Here is a 26,804-nt window from a genome sequence, read left to right on the forward strand (position 1 = left end):
CGAAGGTATCTGACACCCCTGGGGCTGAGAGCCCTACCTGCTTAGGGTTAGAGACCCAACAGGCCAAAACCTTTTTACTCCTGGTTTCGTGGGAGAAGGGCCCTTCACCTCCGCCAACCAAATTCCAGGCGCAATCGTCTTCTCCCCACCCCGCATCGCCCAAGGCAGGGTTCCCTTTGTAATTAATCCCAGTGCTCAAACCAGAAGGGAGGAAATAGCGTTAATGAGGGAGCGGACTGACTGGGCGGTCGCCGCTCGCAGCTAGAAAACAGTGTAATTAAATTATTTTTGGAAGCTGGGGGAATATGGTGGAGTTGGTGTCAGGGAAATCCCCGTATGCTTGGGAAAGGGGGACTGTCTCTCGCCAGTAATTAACATCAGGGATGACTCTCCCTTCTCGAGGCCAGGGGTGGCTTTCCACGTCCCAGATTCCATTGAATTTAGTGTAGCCGGATCCGTGGCCCTGAAAAATTGAACACGGCCATCCCTAGGGATTTCGGGGCTCGATCTCCGACAGTGGGTCGAGGAAAGCAGCTGCAGGAGGGCCTCTGGGCTGAGCCATGGCCAGGAGTCGAGGAATCCCCAGGCCTTCGTTAGGGGCTGGGGTCGCGGTCCCGCCTCCGAGTCGGGAAGTTGAAGGCCGCAGGCTTCTGGAGGCAGAGGTTGGAGGAGCGGTGACTCGGGGAAGAGCTGGGCCGCAGACAATGGACACGGCGGCGGGAGGGCGGCGACGGCAGGAACAGCCGGGAGGCGGCACCGGGAGCGAGCTCCCCGCCCCCTGCATCCCACGCCTTGTCCCCTCCCCCTCTGCCGCCGGCTCTCGATCTGACTCCTAATCCCCGATTCCTAGATACATGGTTCCGCCATGGGTGCTTGAGCGTCCCCCATTGCCCCCGGCCCCCCTGCCCCCGGGCCTTGAGGGGGCAGAGGCAGCGGCCTGGGACGAAGAGGGGGTGACCAGGCTCCGGAGCCCCCTCCACACCCGTCTGTCCGCACTGTCGGGCTGGGAACGCGGAGTTCGGAGCGACCCGGGGCGCTGCGGATACAAAGGCGCGGAGCCGACCAGGGCGCCCGCCGAGTCCACTGGGCAGGTCACAGCGGCGGGTGAGTTCTGGGTCGTGGGGTGGGGGGCGGGCAAAGTTCGCAAAAAAAAAGAAAGAAAAAAGAAAAGGAGGACAATCATGCAAGGAGCCAGGGGGTGCCCGGTTCCGAGCGACCGGGGCGGTTTAGGGGGGAAGGGGAGCACGGAGCAACCCCCTTCCGGTCCGCTCCCCCACTGCAACTTTGGGAGGGGAAGGGGCGCGTGGGGAGGGGCGGAGCCGGGCGTGGAAAGCCCGGGACTTTCCAGGTCCCAGGGTCGGGCGGGGGCTTTAATGATCCGGGGGAAGCCTGTTAAAGCCAGAGAATGGGAGTGTGTGTTGGAGGTGGGGGGAGAGGCAGTGTTAAGGATGGGGTCTGCAGGTATTGGAAGTGAAGGTGCTCAGGGTGCATTCACATCTCTAGAGTGTGGGGAGGGCTGGGGCAGGGATGGTATACGGTGTAAAGTGGAGTCTGGGGAGCCTGCCGAGGACAGTAGAGGGGGTGTGTGTGTGTGCGTGCAGCTCGAGGATGGGGCTAGCGGGCTGGAGACCAGGGCACTGGGTATGCAGGCCCAGGGGACAAGCCCCATCATCCCTTTCCCTATTCCTGTTTACCTGTTTGGGGAGCTGTGGGCTCTGCAATAGAGAGTTTTAAAGGATTGGTGGAGGACCAGTGTGCACTATTCTTTGTTTTCTGTGTCCTGCAGGTGGGTTTGGAGGTGTGTTTTTCTGTGCCTGAGTGTGTGTGCACCCAGGGAACCACTGACCACGGATCTGCTGTGTGTTTGGACATGGATTTACATGTACACTCTAGGGAAAACACGTGTGTTTGTGTGTGAAGGAGGGAAAGAAGTGTATAGGACTGAGGAATGTGGGTGTGTAAGAGCAGAATGGGGTATACCCAAATAGGTGTGTGTGCACCTGTGTACTGGGAAGCAATATGAGTGAATCTGCTCTCTTGTGTGTAACCTTTGTGGACGGATAAGTACTAGTGTGTGTCTGCCTTAGGTGGTGTGTGTGTTGGGGGTACTTATCTCTTGCTTCTGCAGGCAGATTTTCCTGGCAGAAAGCCTAAAGGGAGGGCTGCCTGGAAGATTCTGAGGCTTCTTGGATGTCCCTGCTTGGGTTCAAGGGTACTGTCTTAAGTATCTCAGACTTATATAGGTGAGAGTAAGTGGGCCATCTTATGAGAGGCCTGTTTTGGGAAGTGGGTTTTTCTAGAAAAGGGTGAGTGTTGGGAGGAATAGGGAAAAGGGGTGTTGGTTGTAGTCCTAGGGAAATCAGGGATTGGAAGAGTCCAGAAGAAGAATAAGAAGGATCATCCCCCTCCCCCGAATCATAGGTTGGGTTCTTGTGCTTGCAGAGGCTACATTCTTGGCTTTCCAGCCCAAATATGTGCCACCCCCTACCCCCACCGACCCACGCTGTAGTTCTCTTGGAAAGCCATCTTGAAGTTTCTGCTTCAGAACCCACTAACACTGCTTGCCTCCAGGATATGGCAGTTCCTGAGGAGTCTTGGAGTTTGGAATGGATGGAGGCAAGAGGAAGGAGCATACATGTTGGAGGGATGAGACCTGGTGCTGAACAACTTGGGTTTCCCTCCATGGGGTTGAGAAGGTATCTTGGGAGCTCTGGGGAAGCCAGGGATGGGTGGTCTTAGGGAGTTTATGAAAGTGTGTGTGTGGTTTGTCATACAATTTCCTGTTTACTGGCAAGAAGCATGATTGGATGGGAATCTGTGGTCTGGGGCAAGGTCTGAGGGTGAGGAATAAGGGTTGAACTGCAAAAGGGCAGATGCCCGAGTTGGGGAAGGGGCAGGTACCCATGTCCCATCATCATGATAGCACAATGGGAAGTCATATTGCCTGGGAAGTGAATGTATCTCTTCCAAAAGAAGCAGCAGCCACTTGCTTTCCCTTCTCTCTCTTGTCTTTTCTATTTTGGAGTGAAGGGAAGGGGTGGCCTTCTCCTTCAAATGCTCTCCTTGTTTGCCCATCTCACTCTCTCAGTCATTTTCCTCTTGCTCCCAGAAGTCAGGTCGACACACCCAGTTTTAGGAGCTGAGACTGTGATTGGCCATTAGGGTCTCTGGGGAATAGGATTGGAATGTTAGAGTCCCTAATGGACACAGGTAATTGGAATGTTCCCTCTTTAGTCCTCAGGCTCCCCACCATTTCCTAAGACCCCGGGATAAGAGCGGTGGCAATTAGAAAATGTTGGGTTTGGGAGTAGGGACAGAATAGGAAAAGACTGGATTTAAAAAACGCATTATTCTGTCAAATCTGACACCTGTCAGGTGGGTAGGACTCCGGAGGCCAGTGTGTGGGTGCATCTAGGACAGTGTGCTCTGGACTTTTGGCACCTTGCTTGCTCTGTGCATTCTCACTGCATGTGTGCATACTGGTGGGGCACTCTTCCAAAGAGGAGGAATTGTGGCCAGACATAGGAAGTGCCATCTCTACAAGTACTTCTAGACTGGACCCAGTGGCCACACAGGCCCCTCCTTCCCCATTGTCTTGCTCCTGCTTCTGTTTCCTCTAATTCTTCAGGGCCAAGCCTCTATTGTGCCGCCTGTCTATGCCTCCTGTTCCTTGGAGGTCTGAGGAAGTGCCCCCTTCCCTGGATGGAGAGCAAGACAGACTTATCTGCTCATCTGGTTTCAAAGAGGTCCTTCCAGTTAGAAGGGGTGTGAACTTGGTTAGCAGAGGCTTTGGAGGGAAGAACTCTAGAACTCCCCTCATTTCCTCTGAGTTTTAGAGACTCCAGTTATCTCCCTAGCTCATTCCTCCTTCAACAGCTCCCCACACTGTGAGGTCAAAGGGAAGAGTCTAACGTAGTTGGCTGGAGTTAGGACTTAATAGTGGTGTGACGTTCAGGTTTAAGAACCTCGTTCCTCAGCTTCTTAGGTGTCTTAAGATGCCATCCTCCAACCGCAGATAGGGCCTTTCTCGAGGAATTTCAGGTCCCCCCAGTGGCCTCCTTCCCTGGGTTTCAGCTGCTCTTATATTCTGTTTTTGTGACTTCCTAGTTCTGTGACCTCAGAGAAAAATAGATAACTTTTGAAGCCTCCCCTGTATAATGGAGTTAAAAATAGGCCCTGCCTCTTAGGTTTATGAGTACTCAATGAAGTCGTAAGTAGAGAGTGCATCACACAGTGCCTGGCACATGGGAAGCACTCAGTAGTAAATGGTAGCAGCTGTGGTTTGGGTTCTGCTTGAGGATTGTTGTGGAGAGAGTTCTGGGCTGGGGAGGAGAGCTAGGCTTTGGTTTGTTGGGCACTGTGTTATGTGAAGCACAAGGAATGGAGGGGTGAATGAAGCAGGCTTTCACAGCGGAGACATGTGTAAACATGTTGCTTTACTTAGCCTAGTGAGTGCTGTGTGGAGGTGGGTTCCGGAGGCCACCGGAGCATGGAGCAAGAATGCTGGTCCTGGGGTGGGTGTCCGGGAAGGTACATAGAGGAGATGTTTTCTGAGCTGGCTTTTTTTTTAAGTTGAGATGAAATTTACATAACATAAAATTAACTATTTAAAGGTGAACAGTAGGGTTTACTATATTCAGTATTGTGCAGCTATGGCCTTTGTCTAAAATCGTTTTCCCATCTCTAAAGGAAACCAGTGCTCATTGAGCAGTTCCTCCCTGTTTTCTACCTTCGATCTGCATTCTGTCTCTATGGATTTACCTATTCTGGATATTTCATATAAATGGAATTATCCAGTGTGTGATCTTTTGTGTCTGGCTTCCCTTACTAACTGTAGTATTTTCAAGGTTCATTTAGCAGGTATCAGATTTCATTCCTTTTAATGGCAGAATTGTATTCCACAGTTTGGATTGCCCTCAGCTGCATTTAAAGGACAAGTTAGGCAGACAGTGAGGGGACCAAGGAGAGCACTGCAAGGAGAGGCTGAGCCAGGTCAGGGGTGTTGGTAGACTGTACACAGCTTGATATTATTGGATCCTGAAGTATGCCTATAACTAAGTCCTATGTGGTTGGTAGGGATGGTGGAAATAGGAAGAGGAGAGGCTGGGATGTTACTGCCTCTTCTCACGGTCTGGATGGGACGGGACTTTTAAACTCATTCTTTCCTCCTCTTTCTCGGGCAGCTCCCTCCTGTATGCATCAACCCTCATCCCTTTGGTCTACCATCTTCCTGTTTTACTAGGTGTCAACTTCCCTTCTCTCTGAATTGACCTGAAACTTCTCTTCTTATGCTCTCCACATGTGTAACCTTGTGCTGCTGGGGGGTAGATGTGAGAAGCCTGGGAATAAATGCCACCCATGCCTGCTCCCCAGCAGCACACGCCCCTTCTAAAATTCTGACTTGGTGACCTGACTCGGGTAGTGTTCTAGTGTTCTGTCATCTTATTTTTTCCCCCGTCATCTTATTTTTGTGATCTGGAGAGAAATGAGGTGCATCACAGAGAATCTTTCTATCCCTTTCCTCTACCCTGCATAGTACAGAGTAGGAAGCAGAGGCCTGCCTTGGGGACAGGTGGTCTTTGGAAGTCAGGTGCTGCTGTGCTTGTCCAGTGCCCCTGGCAAGGTTAATTACAGATGTGACTGTCAGGAATGAGTTTGGGAGAAGCAGGCTTGAAATCAGCATAGCTGAGGATATCCTGGTAATCAGGGAGGGGCAGTGAGAGACGAGAGTGGGAAGAAACTGGGGGCTGGGGTGGGGCAGGAAGCTTGGGGTCCCCTTCCCCTGCAATTCCACACAGAGTTGGACTTCGTGCCTGTAGGACAGTGGGAGGTGTTTGAAGCACAGGCCCTGACTCACTGTAAGTGCTAGGAGGGAGGGGAAGAGAGAGGCTGGGGACCCAGGACCCCCTGGGAAAAGAGGCAGAGAGAAGCTGACAGGTTTTGGCTGCTCTCTTAGGCAGTGCCTGGATATAGTCTCAGAGAGAGGTTGTCATTTGGGGGCTGGGGCAAACACTGTAGCCAAAGGTGATTCCTCAAATTCTGAGTGGGTTTTTTCTTCTCACAATGAGGATATGGGGTAGTGTTCTAGTGTTCTGTCATCTTATTTTTTCCCCCGTCATCTTATTTTTGTGATCTGGAGAGAAATGAGGTGCATCATGGAGAATCTTTCCATCCCTTTCCTCTACCCTGCATAGTACAGAGTAGGAAGCAGAGGCCTGCCTTGGGGACAGGTGGTCTTTGGAAGTCAGAAAATGGTGGACAGAACCAACATTTTATTGAGCATCTATTATGTGCCTGATTCTGTGATATTCTCTGCTGGGCCACTGCACACATGGAGCCTCCAGCCACCATAGCCCATGGGCCTTGTTTGTGATCAGGAGGGGCCTGGCCCTCATTGCCTATAGAGTTTCTCAGCAACCTCCTAACAATGTCCTTCAGACTGTTGCTTTCATCACAGAGCTCCTGGTTCCTCCACCCTGGTCAGAAGACAGATGATGAATTTGTGCATGAGTATGGGGAGGGGGACTCTGGCATTTTAGGGTAAATGGGAGTTCGACAGGAATAGGTGCTGACCTGAGGTATGAATCCATTAACCTAAAAAACAACCAAGTGTGAACAGAGACACTTGGTTTTGTCTTTTTTTTAATCACCTGCTTTACCCAAGAATGGCAGTAGCACATGTAAGGGGTGGGAGACGTTGGACTCTTTAGAAAGAATGAAAGACCTCAGGTGATGGCTTTGTCAAGATGGTGGAGGTTGCTTTGTTTTTGGACCTTTCACCTGGCTTGGTTTTCTTAGATGAGAACTGGCTAAGGTGGGAGGAGAAGGTTTTCAGAATGGGGAAACTCAGGTGTGCCACCTCACCCCCAGTCACACTGTGTCTCACACCTGTGGGCCCACCTTCCTGCTCTTCCCATATAAAACTGCCTTCATCGCCAGTGGCCCCACATCACAGCAGCCTCACATCACTGCTGTCTCCATCCGTATGCAAGCCTAAGGGTGGCTGACTGCCTCTCACAAATAGCATCTTTTACCTCCTTCTGCTGTGAGGCAGGGCCTCTTGGGGTTAGTGACAACTGGGGCCTACCAAGTATCTTATAAAAAGAGAGAGGCATTTTTGTTTTCTCTGAGGATGAGCATAATCTGCACAGGAGGTTGGCCTAATCTCCCTCTGTCTAAGGCAGGGGTAAGGATGGGTAGCCTCCAAATCCAGACACTTAAACCTTCCATTGTCTACCTTCTGTTCCTGTAGACAACTTGGAGTTAACCTATTTTCTTTCTTGGCTCTTCCATTAGCTTATCTAGTGGGCAGGTACAGGCCAGTTCTTTGTACCCCAGCTGAGGGAGGAAGCAGTTTGGAGCCTGGTGTGTGGGAATTGTGAGACCTGCCCATTGGTGAAAATTAAACAGGACTTCCAGGTATCTAGAAGCCCTGGTTACCTTCTCACCAGCTTAGCCTCCACCTGGGACATATGCCAGAGGGATTACTCACCCTTTCTACTTCACACTCCTCTCCCTGCCCATGTTCCTTTCAGACTGACTGGGAAGGCTAGGGAGTGGAGGGCTCAGGTGTGTGTGAGTGTGCACATACTTGTGTGTGCTTGTGCGTGGTGTTCTAGGGGACAGAAACTTTTGAGAATTGGGGTTGGGTGGAGGTGCTAGAGAAAGCAGAGCAGGTCTCTACAGAACCTATCCGGTCAGGGTAGATGGAGCTGGGTGGGGCAGGCAGGAGCCCTTTGAGGTTTCAGAGGGGGAATACTCCTGTGGGCATACCTGTGTGTCTGTGTTAAAGTGTGTCTGTGGAATTGGAGGGGCCCCATTCTTACCCTTGCCTTAGACAGAGGGAGAATAAGGAAATTCCTTAAGGTGGAGAGGCCTTGGCTCTGGATTCCCCAACTCCTGTTCAGTTAGAATGCAAGCTCAGGTATCCTGGCTAGGAGCCCAGTCTGTGGGCCTCTCTTGCTCCTTGCACTGGGATCTGGTGGTGAACAGCTGCTGTGGAAGCAGAGACACCTGGGTGACACAAGCATAGCCTCTGCCTTGCTACTCAGCCCTGTGAGAAGGTTTCTGCCCTCTGCCCTGGGGCTGTAAGGATGGTGAGCTCATGTCTGGGGCTGTCCTGTGAGAGTGCCTGGTGAGCAGGGCCAGGGCAGAGCACTTGGTGCCAGCTCCTGAGCTCCCTGGTCCAGCTATTTCCTCCCCTGCAGCCCACTGAGATCTAGCTGTTCTCTCTGGTCTCTTGGACAGCACCGTCACCCAGGGACACTGGGGCCTTTTTCAGGGTATAGGACTGAGGATCTGGGGCTGGTTCTGGCCCACTCTGTGCCTGAGTTCTTGTGGTAGAGAAAACCCAGCAGGGGCCTCATGGGATGGATGGCTTGTCCATGGCCTTAGGCTGGATGGGAATGAATGAAGGGACGTCAGGACCCTTAGTCAGGAGTAGTGGACGGTAGGGGCAAAGACCACCTCTTTGAGGAGAAGGAGTTCTTTGATCTCAGTTGTCTTAGCTTTGCCCTGTCTAGTCTCTCTGTCCCTTTGTTAGTGGTGAGGAGAGGGGGTGGGTAGGAATTAGTGAATTCTCCTCTATCCTTCCTTGCCTTATAGTCTGGGCTAGTCCAGAACCGGAGGGAGTCTTGTGAAAGAAATGGGTCTCACTCTGGCACAGCTCAAAGTCACAGTGTCCGTGAGGTCTTTCTAACAATGGAAGCCAAAGGAGGACAGCTCAGATGTCCTGACCATGGTCTCGCCACCTTCTTTCTCTGGTCCCCAGCTTTTGCTCTGTAAAACCCCGGGTTGTACTAGCTTAGTGCTGGAATCTGCTGAGAACTGGGTGGGTCAGTCCACTACCTTCTCCTAAAGGAAGGGATCGAAGGGGTAGCTGTGGAACGACATGGGAATAGTCAAGTTTTGGAGCCTCTTTGTCTTCCATGGGAGCTATTTTAGGGGCTGCTCCCCCCTCCTTCACCCCCCTTCCCCACATTGTACATTTCTACCCCTGCTGGTGTCTGACAGGGTGGCCTGGATTGAGCACATCAGTGAGACTCAGAGAGAAACGTGGGGAAGAGGAAAAACCAGGGGTCTGAAGAGGGATAGGTATGGCTTGGAGTCTCTGCTCTGCCTCACTCTGGACTGATGACTTGGCAAGGTGTTTTCTCTCTGGACAGACATCTATCTCCTGGGACGCTGGCTGGCAGGTGGGGCTCCTGGTGCCACCTGGGAGGGCGGTCATCCAGCATGTGGGGCATAGCTCATATTGATGTCCTTGGACATTGGGGCTATGGTGGGGGAAGTTTAGGGTGCCCTGGGGCTGGGGTGCCCACATGTCCACACCACCCATGGGTTGCAGTGAAGAAGGGGGTGCAGGGCACATATAAAGACCTAGGCTGTTGTGTGGAAGCAGAGACCTTTACTGGGTAAGATCTCATTACTCCAGGAGGGGTCTGAAGAGGTGGTTACAGCCATCCTTCTGCATCCATGCAGGATCACCCTCCTGTTGTACCCACCTGAGGAGAGGAAGGGTGCTTATTGAAAGTGGTCCTCTTGCCCTGGCTGGTGTGGCTCAGTGGGTTGAGTGCTGGCTTGGGAACCAAAAGGCTGCTGGATGGATTCCCAGTCAGGGCACATGCCTGTGTTGTGGGCCAGGTCCCCAGTAGGGGGTGTGTGAGAGGTAACCACACATTGATGTTTCTCTCCCTCTCTTTCTCCATCCCTTTGCCTCTCTCTAAAAATAAATAAATAAAATATTAAAAAAATAAAGTGATCCTGTCAGAGAGTGGCACTGTCAGAGGAATACTTGTGGCTTCTTATCCTCTTTTTCATCCTCTTTCCCCCTCCAGTTGGAAGTCCACTCTCAAACCAACTCAAACACCTCTGCTGCACTGCAGCCCTGTGCTCAGTGTAGATGAGAAACAAGCAACACCCTTTTTAGGTACGTTTGTGTCCTGTCCCCTCCTCTCCTCATCTCTTCTTGTCTGGCTCCTACAGTGCCTTCCCCAGAGCCCCATCCTCACCTCTGTCCTGCCTCCTTTTCCCACTCCAGACCTGAAGTAGCTGGGCCTGGGCAGTGGGGTGGTAAACACAGCTAGCTGCCTGCCTCCTGGTCATCAGTCCTCAGCACGTGCCCCACATTGGGGTGGCAGCATCTGTGTCTGAGCCCTTCTTCATCTGAACTGCTCCTCCAAGTGGGGCAATGGGGAAGGGTCTAGCCTTGGTCTGCATTTTGGCTAACACCCCCGCACCCCCTCCTCCTAGGGCCTTGATTCTTCTGCCTGTTGCCAGGTTCTGAGTATATTTTTTCCAGAGGCCTCCAATTGTTTCCTGAAGAAACCTGATCCCAGACCTCAGACAAAAGCTGGGGCCTCCAGAGGAGAAACCCCATTCTCTCATGCGTTGTCCCTAACACTCCCCCTTCCCACCCCATCTCCATAACCTTCCTTGCTTTGGATACTGGGTCTGGGTTCTTGGACCTGGCTGCCATCACCTAGGCAACAGGGGGCTTTGGTTGCCATGGCGATCAATGTGGGAGAAGCAGGGTAACCAGGACAAAAGCCCCCACATCCCCCCATCCCTCCCCCCAAGCCCCTTGGGATGATACTGAGACACATGCCTTTAATTTTATTTCTGAAAGGCCTTTGGAGGGGAGAAGGGTCTCCTTTTTGTGACAGACTCTCTCCCTCCCTCCTCTATGGTCTCCTTTTAACCCCAGATAATCCATGGTTGGTTTGAGCATAGGACTGAGTGAGGGTGTTTGTGTGCCTTGGGGCTAGGAGCAAGGTGAAAAGTAATGGTACACATTCCCTTTCACAGCCTGCCAATGCCCCCTTCCCCGGCCCCAACCAAGGCCCTCCCTGCCTCACACCAAGTCCCACTTCCCTTCATTTCCACTTGTTGATCTCATCCAGTGATCCCTGCCCCCACTCTCTTTCCTGGGAACGCTGCCCACCCTGGAGACCCTCCAAACCTCTCATTCCTAAGACTGATTATACCAGGGGAACTTCTGCCCTTTTGTTTGCTCACCCACCATCCCTCCTCCCAGCCTCTCCAGTCCTGGGATTAGTTTCCAGGGGTACTTGAGGGGACAGAAATTGGTCTCTGAAACTGGGCTATTATTTGGCCTCCTGTTTGGCAGGGGAAGGAGGAGCATGCTTTGGTGCCTTTTGGGTATCCTGAGTTGGGTTAGTAGTGGTGGGAGAAGCAGGCCTGGGGAGCAGGGTTTTGGTTGACTCTTTAATTAAAGTAGCTGGGAGAAAGGTAGGGCCCTAGGCTGAACAGCTCTGAACAAAGGGCTGGCGGGAGGTGGGGGTTGGGGGTTGGGGGGGTACTGGCACCTTTGTCTGGTTTGAAATTTATCTGTAGGGGAAACACAATGGCCTAAGCTTCCCTCTGGGTGTGCTTGAAGTGGTGGTTTTAGTAAGAGGTGTGTGTGTATGTGTGTGTCTGTGTATGTATGACTTCTTTATTTAGTCACACTAACACCAGGATTTATTTATACTACCTCTTTTCGAAGTCTCAGAGGAAGTGTGTGGGGATTGGAGTATGAGGGATCCTGGAGCCAGAGCATATTAATTGCTTAGCTAATTACTAGCTGAGCAGTTTTTGAAAGCGCTTCTTTCACCCCCAGGATCTTCACAGCAACTCCATCAAGTGTGTCTCATTATTTTCCCGGTTTTGCTGATGATACTACTGGACTACAAAACACAGAGAAGTAATTTGCCCGTGGTCACAGAGCTAGTCAGTGGGAGAGCTAGGTTTTGAATACAGATCGTTGCGTGCAAATCCCAGTTTCTTATTGCTGATGGCTCTGTCAGATGTGAGAACTTGGATGTGGCTGAGGAGATGGAGAGTCTGGGTTCTGGTGTCTCTCCCAGTCCAATGGCAGTCTTTTCCCCCTTAATGTTCCCACTGCTATTGGTATGTCATCCACTTGCTCTCTTTGAACCTCCTGGTGAAATTCAATTTTTAGGAGGAGGACTAGAAAGAACAGTCTGAGCCACAGGAAGAGAGATGCAAGGGAGATGTCTAAACTACGTGGAGCAAAAGTAGGTTTACAGTTGTTTGTATGGAAAAATTACAATCATTATTAAATAATTATATGAGAATAAACTCTGTTTCACGTACTCACAACCATAATCCCATTTTTGCCCCACCCTGTATATTGAAGACTAAGCCAGTAGAATGGGTTCTTAGGAGGCAGGTTCCCAAGATGGAAACTGCACACAGAGTGACCAGCAAGGGCCCTACTTGTGGCAAAGGTTTTCAGAGAGGGCTGTGGTTGGGTTACGGTGTTATGTCTCTGTCACACATTTGCTGTGACATGGGTATATGACAAACATCACTAGACCATGGAACGCCTCCAGAGAATTTGGTTAGGAGGATAAATGAATGGATTTAGTATTGATTTCCATCTCCCTGCATTCATTGCTGTTTTCCTGAGAGTCAGAAGCATATTTAATTGTTTACTGCATGGGTGTCAGTTCCTTGCTCTGTGCCCATGGGCAGGTGAGTGGTGGTGGATACTGTTATACTCCTTATTAGACGGGTTAGTTTCATTGGGAAGAAGTTACAACTAAACAAGCAAACTCATTTTAGTTTTTGAGGTAATCAACCTCTCAGCAGCACTTGACCTGGCAGATTTCATTCCCACTTTGAAAAGCTCTGAGCCCTTGGCTGCATGAGAGCCTTCTCCTCCGGCCTCACCTTCTCAGTCCTTTGCCTGCTCCTTTTGCTCTGGGCACCGGGGTTCTCAGGGACCTCTTATTTAATTCCCTTGGTGATTCCATTCATTCTCATGACCTTGCATCTCCAGCTACTGAGTCCAGCTCCTCTGATACCAGTTGCCTACTCAAATGCCTCTAAGGTTATGAACTCAGCATGCTGGAAATGGAAATCATCATCTTTCCTGTCAAACTTGCTTCCTCCACAGTCTTCCCTACTTTATAATGGCACTGCCATCAACTCATTCACTCATGCCAGAGGTCTGGGCCCTCTGCTTCCCCGCAACCAGTCCTCATTAGGTCCTGTGGATCCTACCACCAACATGTGTCTCAAATATGACTTTCTTACCTCCTTTGCTGCTCTGCCCCATTCAGGACTGCACGACTGCAGTAGCTTCCTTACTGGTATCCCTATTTCTACTTTTCCCTCTTTCCAGTCCACGTCTCCATAGCTAAAGCCCTTTGTAGCCTTTGCATTGCTTAAAATAAAACCCAAGCTTTCTCCTGGGCCCACAGATCCTGTGCTAGATAACCTGGCTTCTTTAGCTCCCACTTCCACTGTCCTCTCCCTTCCTCAGTTCCACTTTAGGGTTCTTAAAATACACTGAGCTCGTCCCTGCCTTTGGCCTTCCCATGTGTGAGTCTCTGCTCCTTGGGCTTCCCTTCCACTTTGCGTAGTTAACTCCTGATCTCCTTTAAGCTGTAGGTGTCATTTTCTCAGAGGGACTTTTCTAGAGCCACCCAGTTTAAAGTAGCCCCTACTCCCTGGCGTTGTCTCTGATAGTTTCCTGGTCTTCGCCTTTCGTCAGTTGTATGGTTAGTTATGCTCATTTGTTTACTTGCTCAGAATACAGCTGCCTTACTAGACTATGAATTCAGAGCCTGTTTCCCTAGTGGATACCCAGGGCACACAGTTCATAGTAGGTGCCCAAGAAACAGTTGATGACTCAGTGAGTAAAGATCAAACATAAATACTCAGTGTATGATGATGATTGGTGGGGTCAGGGTCAGAGGGGAAGATAGACTATTGGATGCTAGAGTAGACTATTGGATACTAGAAGTCCACCCTGTGGGGTGGACTTCTGAGGAGGGCTGAGGGTCAAGCTCTGAAGAATGAGCAGAATTTGGGTAAGAGTTGGGGAGGAGGGGGGAGGGAGAGGTCATTTCCTCTGCAGAATTAGAAGGTAAAAGTGTAGATGAAAGATGCTGCCCCTCAGCACACAAATATCCAGATAAACTCACCATCTTGCTTATTTCAGGATGTTAGGCATTTGGACAATGGTTTCTACTTTCCTTCTCACCCAATCCCCACTACTTGCCATCCCTCACCCCACCCCCTAATACATACATGCACAAACACACACACTCAACCTCCAGGGGAACAGCTGACCTACCTGGCTAGTAACTATGGCTATGTTTGGCGTAGATGCTGGGGAGATGGTGCCAAGAGAACAGTTATAGGCAGCCCCCTGTAGGCACACTCAAAAGCTGTGGGGCGGGGGTGGGACATGACTGTAGGGTGAAGGTGAGGCCTGGGATAGCTTCCTGCTGTCTGGATCTCCATTTGTCCAGACTGTCGACCTGGCTAGCACTGCACTCTCTGAGCCTCAGTTTCCCTGGCTGAGAATAGGAAAGAAAGCATTGCCCTGGTTCTCTCCTCCAGAGTTGTGTCACTCTGGTAAGCCTTTGCTGTCATCCTTCCACACTGAGCTCTTGGCACAGTCTCAGGAAGTCCCTTTCCAGGATGCAGGGCAGAAGGAACTGGGCCCCTTGGATAGAGAAGGAACCTTGGTGTTATAGTCTCAGGCAGTGGCTGGACTCCCCTCAGCTTGCTGAAGCTTCCATTTGGGCATGATTTTCCTTTGTACTGACCCCCCCCCCCGCACCCCCCACCCCCTTCCTCCCCAGGAGCTCAGCTACCCCTAACCAGCTGCTTTCTCTCCCTAGGGGCGTCGCTTGATTTTCTCTGAGAGAAGCCCACCTGTCCAGCAAAATAGAGTCCCTCAGGGTGACGGTTGATTTCCTGAAGGTGCCCCTCGGCCTGAAGAAGCCGGTGCTGAAGGAGGTGGCTGTGGGGCCCCCGCAAAGGCCCCAGCCTGTGGCCCTGGAGCGCTACAAGGCACGGCGTTCAGACGCCATGGACACTGAATCCCAGTACTCGGGCTATTCCTACAAATCGGGCCACTCCCGCAGCTCCCGAAAGCACAGGTGACACAGGTGGCAGAGGGAGGTTGGGAGTGCTCCAGAGGTGGGTACTTGTGGGGGAAGTGGGTGGGTGTGGCTTCTGAGAAGACCCAGGTTCTCCTGTTGACCTTCTCTGCCTGTTCCCCTGGCCTCCTGCTGCAGGGACCGACGGGACCGACACCGCTCTAAGAGCCGAGATGGGAATCGTGGGGATAAATCGGTGACAATCCAGGCTCCAGGGGAGCCCCTGCTGGACAATGAGTCCACTCGAGGGGATGAGCGGGTGAGCATCAGGGGGATGAGGTGCAGAGAGGGGAATGGTCTGGGAGACTGGTCCAGATCTGAAAGGACCTGTTGTATCTGTCCTAGGGTCAGACCCTACTTCAAGAGAATTCAGGGAATTTTAATTGAAATCTCTTTGGGAGCAACAGCCTCTTTCATCCTCATCTTCAGAGAGGTGGGGATGATCTAGGCTGTGTAGTGGGAATTCCTTGGTTCCTCTGACCAATGCTGGTCAGCCAGGCTCCTGGGAAGCTAGATTAGGAGGGCAGGTGCTATGTGAGGCCTAGGGATATGGGCAGCCCTGATTTTTCTTGAAGCCTTAAGGCAAGGGCACTGTGGCACCCTCTGGTGTCAGCCTATAGAATAGCATTGCTTGGGTGTTGGGTAAATGGGTAAATACCTGTGGGAGGGGTCAATGGAGAAAGGGGAGGGAGGAGAAGTGAGGCTGGGAGATGGAGATGGGGCTGGAAGAGAGTTCTCCAGGGCAGGAATGCACCTGCTTTAACCTCTGTTGCCCGCTGTGCTCGCCTGGTAGGGAGGTTGGTAGGCAGAACACAGTATTAAAAATAGGGCTGAGCTAAGGTTGACCCTAGGTTGACCCTATGTCTCGTCCCTCCTCTTTCTTCTCAGGAGCATCTTAGGGGGCTGGAGACTCCCAGCTCTTTTTTTCTCACAAGAACCCTTTGTGACTAATGTTGGGAATTCCTGGTCTTGGGGACAGATCAGTACCCGAGGGAAGTGTTCATTTTTCCTCTTTCACAATCCTATCTTCTCCCTGCGACTTGGCCTCCTGAGTTCTTAAAGTGACCCCGAGATGTGATAGGCTCACTTTCTGTTGGGAGGCATGGCCAAGCCTTGATCATTGGAAAGGGTAGGCGATATGTCTGGGGTCACACTAATCTGAGGAGTAGACCCTGTTCTTTGAGCTGAAACTGGTCAGTGCCTCCACTTTCTGTCTTCAGATCAGACTCTTGTGTTTGGGAGAGGAGCTTCCTCAACCTCCTACTTAGGGACTCTGTCAGGAAGTCTCCAACATGCCTCATCCCATGTCTCAGTCCTGTAACCTGAAACCCCTGGATATAGAATGTGACTGCATATCCCCAGGTTGTCCAGGAGTGAAGAGTATGGATGCTGATGGCCATTGGTGGTCTTGTGGCTCCTCTGTGGGATGGTATCTAGCCTCTTTAGAGAAATAGCTTGAGAGGACCACATTCAGAAGGGCATCTGGGCATATCAGCCTGTCCACTCCTTGCCTACAGGAATAGACAGCCCCTGTGCTGTGGGCATGTAGATGGCCCAGCAGAGCTGGCTGGGCAGACCACAGAATCAGAGTGGTGCTAGTCTGCACCATGTCTCCCACATGTCTCCTACAGTCTGCAGTAATCACTCACCTTCCCCGCTCTGTTCCCCTTGGTGTCCCTTTCTCTTCACTGTGCTGCTTTTGTCACATTACTCCCTTTGTCAGAAACCTCCAGTGGCTCTCAGTGCCTGGAGAATAGGTATTTCTTGCTTACCCTGGTATTGCAGGTCTCCTACCTGCTTTGCCTGATGAGTGTTACCTTAAGTACCAGTCACTGCCCGAGCATCTCCCTCAGCATCTGTCTTGTACCCTCTGCTCTGAGGGTCATCTGTGTATGTGCAGGTTTTGTGGGTTATTCTCACCGGCATAAAGCTCCTCAATGTCAGATGTCCTGTTCCTACAGAAGCCAGCCTGGAGCTCAGGCTGTTCATTGATGGCTTCATACTGGCTGATTATCCTTGTGTCTTTCTTGTTCTCCTCTCTCATGCTTTCCTCTGTGTCTTCCTCCCCTCATCCTTTCTCCTGTTCTCCTCACTCTCATTGCTGTAGGATGACAACTGGGGGGAAACGACCACTGTGGTAACAGGTACTTCAGAACACAGCATCTCCCACGATGACCTCACGCGAATCACCAAGGACATGGAGGACAGTGTCCCCCTGGACTGCTCCCGTCACCTGGGGGTGGCTGCTGGTACTACGCTGGCGCTGCTCTCCTTCCTCACACCGTTGGCTTTCTTGCTGCTGCCCCCTCTGCTGTGGCGGGAGGAGTTGGAGCCCTGTGGGACAGCCTGCGAGGGCCTCTTCATCTCTGTGGCCTTCAAGCTTCTTATCTTGCTGCTGGGCAGCTGGGCCCTGTTCTTCCGCCGTCCCAAGGCCTCACTTCCCCGCGTCTTCGTGCTGCGTGCCCTGCTCATGGTGCTCGTCTTCCTGCTTGTCGTCTCCTACTGGCTCTTCTACGGTGTGCGCATCCTGGATGCCCGGGAACGCAGCTACCAGGGTGTGGTGCAGTTTGCCGTGTCGCTGGTGGATGCTCTGCTCTTTGTACACTACCTGGCAGTGGTCCTGCTGGAGTTGCGCCAACTGCAGCCTCAGTTCACACTCAAGGTTGTGCGCTCCACTGATGGGGCCAGCCGCTTCTACAATGTGGGCCATCTCAGGTATGACCACCTGGGACAGACAAACAGGCATGGGAAGGAGGCTGGGGTACCACAGGGCCGGGGGTGCAATGATGGGGCTGGAAATGATGGGCAAGGAGGGCCATGTGGGAAGGAGTACCCAGCAGTGTTTGCTGCTTGATGCCCAGGGTCTGGATCGGAATGATGTGGTGGTAGTGAGCAAATGAACAGTTGGAGATCTTAGAGGGGGATTGGCTAAAGAGGCGCAAGTTGTGGCACAAACAGGCTTTTGGGAATCACTTTTCTATTTCTTTCTTGGAGGCACAGCCTCTTGTGAGCACAGGGTGAGTGGTCACTGAGATGAGCTGGCCAGAGGGGGGACCCCCAGTGCAAAAAATGATGGGGAGAGCTCTTCAGCCCTATCCCCACACCCAGACTTGTGGGCAGGATGCTCCCATATCATACATACCATACAGAGTATCAGTAGCACTTTCTGCTCCTATAGGGAATCCTGGGGGGAATCTTGAAAGGGATTAGTAACCCTTGGCTGGGGACCCAGGTCCAATGCCCTTTATCCACTGGGCTATGGCATGGCAGGGAAGGACTAGGAGGCCCAGCCCTGGGAAAGGCTTGGGAGCCTGGTAAGTAACCCCAGGCTTTGAGCCAGGCTTCTTGGAAGCAGCTTATCCTTGTCCTGTGTCCTTCCCTGCCCTGCCAACCTGCCCTGATGTATCCCTTTCCCTGTGCTCCTTGTCTGTCCCTCCTCCCTCCCCCTTCGGTGTCTCCCCCACAGCATCCAGCGAGTGGCAGTGTGGATCCTGGAGAAGTATTACCATGACTTCCCTGTCTACAACCCCGCCCTTCTCAACCTGCCCAAGTCCGTCCTGGCCAAGAAAGTGTCTGGCTTCAAGGTGTATTCCCTCGGAGAGGGTGAGCGGCCCTGCTCCTCAGCCCTCCTGGTCTCTTCCCAAGCAGGATTCCAAATTACCTCCTCCTTGTTTTTCTCGCACCCTCCTACCCTTGCTTTCTCCTTTCCTCAGCCCTTGTTCCAGCATCTTCTGTCCTGTCCTTTCCCTTGACTCCAGGTGGTTGGTCTTAGGTGCTGATCCTACCTGCTGTCCCGTTATTCCATGGTGTATCCTCCCAGTCTGGCTTCTCTCCATCTGCTCATCAGCCCTGGTCCTAAGCCCTTGGCTCTCTGAGCTCCAGAACTTCCTGTACTGGCGAGAAACATGTGCAGAGCTTCTGCCCTCCAGTGTCACCTTATTGTTTTTTGTGGGTCTCTCCCAGCCATGGTCGTGAGGGTTGGGAATAGGAGGTATTGCTGGGGGTGGGTACAACTTCTTCAGGACGTGTCAGATTGCTGTCTCCAGACTTCCTGGAGTGAGAACCAAGGCCATGCTCCAAAGTGCCCATCCCCTCTCTCTCCTGCTCCTGTGCAGAAAACAGCACCAGCAACTCCACGGGCCAGTCCCGGGCTGTGATTGCTGCAGCGGCCCGGAGGCGGGACAACAGCCACAATGAGTACTACTATGAGGAGGCAGAGCACGAGCGGAGGGTGCGCAAGCGGAGGGCCAGGTGGGTTCCTGGAGAGTGGTGGGTGTGCATAGGCTCAGGAGAGGAAGACAATCTGGCTTTTGTAACTGTTGGAAATAGATGGATGAGCAATCAGTGTTAAGGGTGGGCGAATGTATTCATGTTCTGTTGCTGCCAAAACAAGTCACAGTCCCTGTGTCAGGTGGGGTTTACTAGACCTCCATTTAGGTCATAGGGGCTGAAATTTGAGCCTGGGTTGTTTTCTAGGCTCACTGGTTGCTGGCAGAACCTCATCACCTGTCCCTGTAGGCAATTCACAACATGTGGTTCACTTTTTTCTTGAGGCCAGCAGGAACAGGTCTCTGACTTCTGCCATCAGCCAGGGAAAACTGCTTTGAAAGGCTCACATGGTAAGATCAGGCCCACCATGACAATTCTGTATTTTAAAGTCAACTGATTTGGTACTTTAATTATATCCTGAAAGTGTGCCATGGTTATTGAATCATCAGGGAGTGGGAACCTGGCAGGGGTGGATGGGGGCATCTTTGAATTTTGCCTACCACAGTGGGCCAGGGACCCAATGAAAGGAGGTGAGTCTCCCCTGCAGCAGCAGGGACTGAAGCTGATGAGACCTACCAGCAGATCTTGAAATCTTGCTCAGCAGATGGTACATTTTTACCTGCAAAAAAAGAAGGTCCAGCACCATATCTTGGTAAACTCTTAAAGGCTGTCCTCACTGCTCCCTTTTTCCTATTCACATTATTATGCAAATTTAAGTAGAGCCTGAATAACCTTCCTTGGTGTCTACTGCTGCTGGTCCCACATGAGTCTGTCCGGATTTCAAGGGGAGGAGCAGAAGATCTCAGGTCCCTCATCTCCTGTGGGTATCCAGGTCTCAAAGGAAGAGGGTAGCCCTTAGCCTGTCCTTCCACAAGCCTGGTGTGTTCAGCAGATCAAAGATCACCAACCTCATCTGCAACATTCCAGCATGTTTCCAATTGTCTTAGAAGTGGCTCCCGTGGGAAGGAAACCAAAGATGTCCCCTGCTCTCTTACTTTCTGCCCTGCCTAAGGTCTTCAGATCTTCTCCATGACCACCACCATTCTTGGCCTATAGGAACCCTTTCCTTCCTATTACCTGGGTTATAAGCAGAAGAAAACTTTTTTCCCTTGGTTCACCTGAGACAATAGGATCATTTGAAAAAGAACTTGGCCAAGAAGGTTAGGTGAAGCAAAAGAATAAACAGGGAAACTGTTGATATACACAGATGCACACACTCACATAGCCCAGAATCCCTTTCTAAGCTACTTGAAAGGCTTGTGAATACTGGTGTTGGTTTGTGTCTTGATGCTTTTGATGTAAATTAGCTTATTTTTGCTCTTTCCCTCTTAACACTGTGTTTCTGAGATTCACTGATGTTGCCTACACATCCAGCTTTTTGCATCCTATCTCTGCAGAGTAGTTCATGGAATATTTATAAATCTTAACCAATGTTTGGATTATAGTCATATTCCTGATGTTTTCCACTTTACTAGATAAGTAGTATCTTATTAACATTTTAAATATCTTTCAAATTACTAGTAAGTGACTTATTTATATATTTTTTAGCCTTTTTGGTCTCTTGTGAATTGTTTGTTCATCTCTTTTGCCCATTTTTCTGTAGTGTTTTTCCTTTTTTCTTCTTGATTTCTAGCAAATTCCTTGCATTCTGCCCCAGCCCCAACAGATGTTCATTAATGCTGCCCATGCTGTTGTGGTTGAATAGAAATCTGTCATTTTGATGTGGTTGTATCTATTCATTTCCCCCGCCCTGATGAAGTGTGTTTTGAGTGACTTATTTAAGAAGGCTTTTCTTAGGGTTTGCTGGTCTTTTCCATAGCACAGTTCCTAGTTGTCTCTCTGGGTTTGACACTAGACTGTCCTCTTTAAGTCCCTGGTCTGGGCTGGTTCACTGAGCTCTACAGCTGTTTCCTGTCCCCACTGGAGGAAATGCTCCTATCCCCTCCTAATACTTCTTCAAGAGCACAAAGGCCTGACCTTGTTCTTGCTACTGGAGGGCTGGAGCTTGGGGGGAGGGAGAGATGAGAGGTATGTGTCTGGTCCAGACCCCTCCTGTCCCCCAGGCTTGTGGTGGCAGTGGAGGAGGCCTTCACTCACATTAAGCGGCTGCAGGAAGAGGAACAGAAGAACCCCAGGGAGGTGATGGACCCCCGGGAGGCAGCCCAGGCCATCTTTGCATCCATGGCCCGTGCCATGCAGAAGTACCTCCGGACCACCAAGCAGCAGCCTTACCACACCATGGAGAGCATCCTGCAGCACCTGGAGTTTTGCATTACACACGACATGACGCCTAAGGTAGGGCTGCGCCACCTTTAGCATTGTTCCTCTTTCTCTAATTCTGGCCCTGTTTTTTCCCACTTCTCTTTTCCCATATTCTCTCACTTCTTTCCTTACTCTCCATCTTTCTCTCTCTCTCTTTCAGTCTCTCTCTCTCATCTCTACCTCCTTATAGTCTTTTCTCTCATTTCTACTCCATCCACTCCATCTCTGCGTGGGGTAAAGTTCTTAGCAGTGAGGAGAAGGGGGAGCTTTGGGACCATTTTGAGAATGGCTGAGAACTATTTCCCATCTGCAGAAGAGCTCTGGAATTTCCAGATCCAAAATCCCATTCACCCCTTTACCTCCACCAGGCCTTTTTTGTTCTCTTTGAGCCATTACTCATCCCTCAACTCTACTGTCTACTTCCTGGACTTGTTTCTCCTGAGCCATCCTTGGTGAATGAATGACTAAAGATGTTGCATTTTAATCATGACACTTCCAACTTTCTGTTGGTGCACACCTGCTTGTCATCAACCATGCCACCTGGATGGAGAGGAAGGGGGAATGTGGGAGGGTTTGCCCAGGTCACCGCATGGTACAGGGGAAAGAGCTGAGGATGAGGATGTCAGGAGAGCCGAGTTCCACTCCTGACCCTGTTGAGCCATATCACTTCTGTGGGTTCCTACTTCCTCATTTATAAAGCAAGGGTCTGAAGCAGATGATCTCAGGCTTCTTCCCGCTCTGACATTCTAAGATCATGTGCAGAGTGAGCTGGGGACATGTTGTTTGGCTTTGGAAGCTGTGCCTCCAGGGGATACAGGATGGAGGGTGGGTGGGAGAGCTTCTAAAACAGCTCCTTCTCCCCTCTGCAGGCCTTCCTAGAGCGGTACCTAGAGGCCGGACCCACCATCCAGTACCACAAGGAACGCTGGCTGGCCAAACAGTGGACACTGGTGAGCGAGGAGCCGGTGACCAATGGGCTTAAGGATGGCATTATTTTCCTTTTAAAGCGCCAGGACTTCAGCCTGGTGGTCAGCACCAGGAAGGTTCCCTTCTTTAAACTCTCCGAGGAGTTCGTGGACCCAAAGTCGCACAAGTTTGTTATGAGGCTGCAGTCTGAGACCTCGGTGTGACTATGTAACAGCAGTGGGAGGCTGGGTGGTGGGGGAGCTCATAGGGTGGTGGGGAGGGCTTGGTGCTCAGGCTCAGCCCCCTTCCCGCAGCCCTTATCCCTCTTGCCCCCCACCTTTTTTTTTTTTACTTGAATTAACTTACCTGTACCCTGTCTCTTCCTCATTCACCTCATGGGAACCTGGAGAGACCATCCTGCTACCAGCAGTACCTGGGAAATTCTATCTCCTCTGCCCTCCTCTCTTTTGTATCTTTCTAGGCCCTATAGGATCCATTGCCTCTCTCCCTCTCCTCTCCCTGGATGATGGTCTTTTTTTGAAAGTGCACAGGGCTTTCCTGAGCCCCCACTCTCAAACCCAGGTTCTGTGGCCATTCTCTCTAGTGGCTCCTGACAGGGTGTCTCTGGAGGACACAGACATGTCTCCAGAGAACCACAGTGCCAAATTCCTTCAGGGCAGCAGTTTCCTGAAACCTCCAGATGGCAGGTGATTTATGCCTTCTGCTACTCACTCCACCTGTAACAGACCCTGAGTTCTTGAGTCAAGGATATGCCTGTGTCTTCCCACACAGCCCCAGAGTTAGGAGTCCCTTGTCAGGGTTATTTGCTTCCAGTTGTTAGAGCCTCCCACACCCAGCCACTCATAATCGGAGCAGGGGGATATCCCTTCTCTACTCTGAAATCTCCACCTTCTGTTTTTGACTTGTATGGTCATGTGTGACCATGGGTAAACTGAGGCAGAAACCGTCTGTGACCTCCTTTCCTGAGTCCTTTCTTCCTATGGCTCTTTCCTAGGCAGCCCTTGAGAGAAGGGCAGGAGAGACCCCGCCCCTGGGAACATCACTGATCCTTGCCCTCTGAACCTGCCCTCAACCTTCATTCCCACCTTAGTGGGGCAGGTTCCTCTTTCCAGGGAAGGATGGCATGTAGACTCCTGTACAGAATTAGTGTTTTGTGGACCCCAATCCAACACCAATGGTCTTAGGCAAACATTTTTCTTTCTCTCACAGCTACCCTCAGTCTTGCTGTCTCTTTGTTCAGCTCCAGAGACCTGATGCCTCATCTCTTTTTTAGGGGGAGGCAGCAGTTCCTCTTCATCCCCTGCCTTAAGTCCACCTCTTTGTCTCAGGGGTCTCTTTTCCTTGGCTGCCAGGGTCCCCTCCTCTCTCTGCCTGGTTCTCTGGGCTCTGGTCTCCCTCTGTGTGTTGAGGTGAAGGACCAGGATTGCTGCCTTTTGTGGGTACTTAGCCCTTTACTCCATTTACCTTTAATAGTCTTTTCACTCAATCTGAATTCTCGAGAATTTCCATCTCATTTTGAGCACAATTAGCTGGCCCTCTTAATACATGTATTTAGTGTAAATCTGAGCCTTTAAATCATGTAGTTTTAGCCAAGGGGAATAGAACTAGGAAGTATCCAAATACCTCCATCCAGGATCCATGTAGTAGACTATTCTAGTGACTGGGCTGGTGTGTACCTAGGGTCTGTCCTCTAAATAACTCATGATGCTCCCTGTAGGTCCATCTTTTCCCTGGAAAGCTCATTGGTTGTTGCCTTGTAGAGTGTACCCTAGATTAAGATCCCCATTGATGTCTCAGCAGGGAGGCTTCCTCTCTGTGTTGTGGCAGTCCTGGGCTTGGTGGAGCCTAGTGATTGGCATTTCTTCTGCTATTCTTTCTGAAAAAGCACATTTGTCCACCCGCCACTTACTAGAGAAGGGCTCTTCAGCCAGTGCTTACCTTATTCCCAGAGGGTTGGTTTTGGGGGCTGACTTATGCAGGGCCTGGAGGACCACCTCAGCCTGGGGCTGTGGGTTTTGGATAGACCTGAGAGAAATACATTCTCTCCTGGAGGTACTGGGAAGGTATCTTTTCTTTAGAGACCTGGTTTTGGAGAAGCCCCTCTGGGTCACATTTCTAAATACCTCACTATCCTGGAAAATGGGGCCTGGATGGTGATCGGGGTCATTGCCTTTGTGGGCAGGAATGGGATATGGTGTGGTTTGAGGACTGAATTGGAGAGGGGTACTATTTGGGAATCTTTGTTGCTGCCCTAGGTTAGGGGCACAGGAGTATTTATTTTGAGAACCTGCCATGTTTTTAATCACTGTGATGTTTTCGTTCCTTTTTCCTAAAACAAAAAGAATCCCCCCTCCCTACCTTGCCCTTCTCCTGCCAACTCTAAGCACTAAGGGCCATGACTAAGAATGGAGTCTTTTGGTCCTTTGCATCAGAACTGTGGTATCTTTGTCTTCTTTATTATTATTATTTTTTAAAATATTGGGATGAATTGTCAAGTGTATGGCTGTGTTTGTCCTTTGCTTCTCCTGTATGGAAGGTTGTCTTCATGCTGTGAACTGCTGTGGGACATGCAGCTGACAGTCTCTCTGAGCGGTGTCCTTCACTTTGCCTGTTCCATCATTCTCCAGATTCTCTCATTCTTCCCTGTGGGGGTGCCCACCTGTTGCCATAGTCCCCTGCCCTTACCCTTTTCCCTTGTCACTGTAGGGGATACTGTGGCAGTGTGGCCAGGTCTTTCCAGCGTTCTCTGTCTCTCTGACTATGTGGCACCCTAGTTCAGCCCCACTAGGCTTTTCTTTTCATCACTTTGGAACACTTGTCCTCCGTTGCTTTTTACCAGGACGCTGTGTCTCAGTCCTATACCTACCTCGCCACTCTGTGGCTATCCCCATTGGTCCCTTTCTGTAATCTATTCTTTGTGTTATGTTTATTCTTGCTTATTTCCCTTTTGTCTCTCATATTCTCCCCCTCCTCCCCATTTGAGCCCTTAATTTCTCACTTCCCCACCCCCACCTCATTATTCCTGTTGTAAACCCTGTGAGGAGACATTGGGATCCCTGACCTACTCATATCAAACATCCATTTCCCATAGTTTGTGCTTCTCTGTTAGGCCCAGATGAATTCTCCAACCCTCTGTAGTGTCTGTCAGTCTGTCTTCTCATTTTTCTGTCCTCTCCACGGGCAGCATCTGCTGATGGACTTGGTCCTGGTGTGTGTTGTGATTTGTTCTCTGTGTGCAAAAGGAAGTGGGCTTTTTGAGTCCCTTCCAAGTGAGATTGTAAATGTAGAATTTTCTACTGTTGGATTTAGACATCTTTCTTTTCTCTTTTTTTTTTTGGGAGGGGGGTGGTTTACAGAACTGAGACCTTGTGCATGCATGTAGAAAATTGTAAAATGTAAATTTTTTTTTAATATATAAAAAGCTTGTTTTTATAGTTTGCAGTGAATCTAAACATTATGGCAATTTTAGGGATTTTTTTCTTAAACATAGGAACTAAAACTGTACAAACTTTCTTTTTATATAAAATAAAGACATTTGACTTTTGTGGGGCCATTTTCTTGTTTTTCTTTTTTTGCAGGAGTGGGAGCAGAGGGTCTTGCAAGAGTGGTTATATGTGCTCCTTGATAGTGAGTAGGTGGGCCAGGAGGGGGCAGTGTGAGTGCATCATTGCTCCATTGTCCCTTAGATGTAGGAACAAGAAATTATTCTGAGAGGAGACAAATGTGGGAACTGAGGATTCACTTAGCCTTGGGGTGGGGGTAGGGGATTATCAGTATAAGGAGAAAAGAAAGATTCATAAGAATTTCAGAAACTTAATTGATTTTAGTCAATAGTGACAGCTCATCACATTTCATTAAGAAAATTACCTGAAGTAGCTCTGGCTGGTGTAGCTCTGGCTGGTGGGTTGCAGGCCAGGTCCCTGGTAGGGGGTGCATGAGAGGTAACTGCACTTTGATGTTTCTCTCCCTCTCTCACTCCCTTCCTCTCTAAAAGTAAGTAAATAAAATCTTTAAAAAAATTACCTGAAGTATATGTCTAATTTTATAACATCTTATTTCTACCATTATCTCTCCAGTCTTTCAGGCACTGCACAAAAGAAGGTCTCACAGTAGTCACTTATTTAGAATGAAAATATTAAGTTGGCATTGTACTTGTAATAAAGCATTAGAATGATCAAGTGTGGAGGACCCTTCTTTCAGCTCTACCCAGACCCAAGCTTCTCTGTGACTTTGAGCAAAATGCTTAGCACATAAACAGCCTTCTAAGGTTAAAACAAACAAGCAAATGTAAACTTTCCTGTGGAGAGTTGACCTATTTACTAGATTCAGTCTTCCTCTTCCCACCCCATGCTTTGCTAGGCTTTGAGGATATAAGGACAAGAGACAAGGTCCTTGTCCTGGAGTAAGATCCAGCCTATAAGAGGT

At 50.4% G+C, this 26,804-nt stretch overlaps 1 protein-coding gene across 3 annotated transcripts; it reads left to right on the plus strand.

The window, feature by feature from the left end:
* The first annotated feature begins 820 nt into the window (after positions 1–820).
* VANGL2 (VANGL planar cell polarity protein 2) lies at positions 821–25,932 on the plus strand. 3 transcript variants are annotated; one of them, XM_045841492.1, is made up of 10 exons: positions 821–1,104; positions 2,572–2,696; positions 11,621–11,704; positions 14,661–14,921; positions 15,060–15,180; positions 17,029–17,636; positions 18,388–18,524; positions 19,037–19,172; positions 21,254–21,485; positions 22,322–25,932. In XM_045841492.1, the coding sequence occupies exons 4-10, from the start codon at positions 14,851–14,853 to the stop codon at positions 22,580–22,582; spliced, it is 1,566 nt and encodes a 521-aa protein (XP_045697448.1). In that variant the 5' UTR covers positions 821–1,104; positions 2,572–2,696; positions 11,621–11,704; positions 14,661–14,850; the 3' UTR covers positions 22,583–25,932. The 3 variants fall into 3 exon arrangements, with proteins under 3 accessions (XP_045697448.1, XP_045697446.1, XP_045697447.1); XM_045841490.1 differs by lacking the exon at positions 11,621–11,704; XM_045841491.1 differs by lacking the exons at positions 2,572–2,696; positions 11,621–11,704.
* Positions 25,933–26,804: the final 872 nt, after the last annotated feature.

Source organism: Phyllostomus hastatus, unplaced genomic scaffold (assembly GCF_019186645.2).
Source record: "Phyllostomus hastatus isolate PE091 unplaced genomic scaffold, TTU_PhHast_1.1 phas_contig_36, whole genome shotgun sequence".
In the NCBI taxonomy this organism is placed as follows: domain Eukaryota; kingdom Metazoa; phylum Chordata; class Mammalia; order Chiroptera; family Phyllostomidae; genus Phyllostomus; species Phyllostomus hastatus.

Bases quoted from the DNA above. Each gene is read 5' to 3' on its own strand.
- VANGL2 (XM_045841492.1), top strand. From the start codon at position 14,851: ATGGACACTGAATCCCAGTACTCGGGCTATTCCTACAAATCGGGCCAC. The intron at 18,525-19,036 runs GTGAGCGGCCCT...GCTCCTGTGCAG, and splicing joins GGTGTATTCCCTCGGAGAGG to AAAACAGCACCAGCAACTCC. The intron at 21,486-22,321 runs GTAGGGCTGCGC...TCCCCTCTGCAG, and splicing joins CACACGACATGACGCCTAAG to GCCTTCCTAGAGCGGTACCT.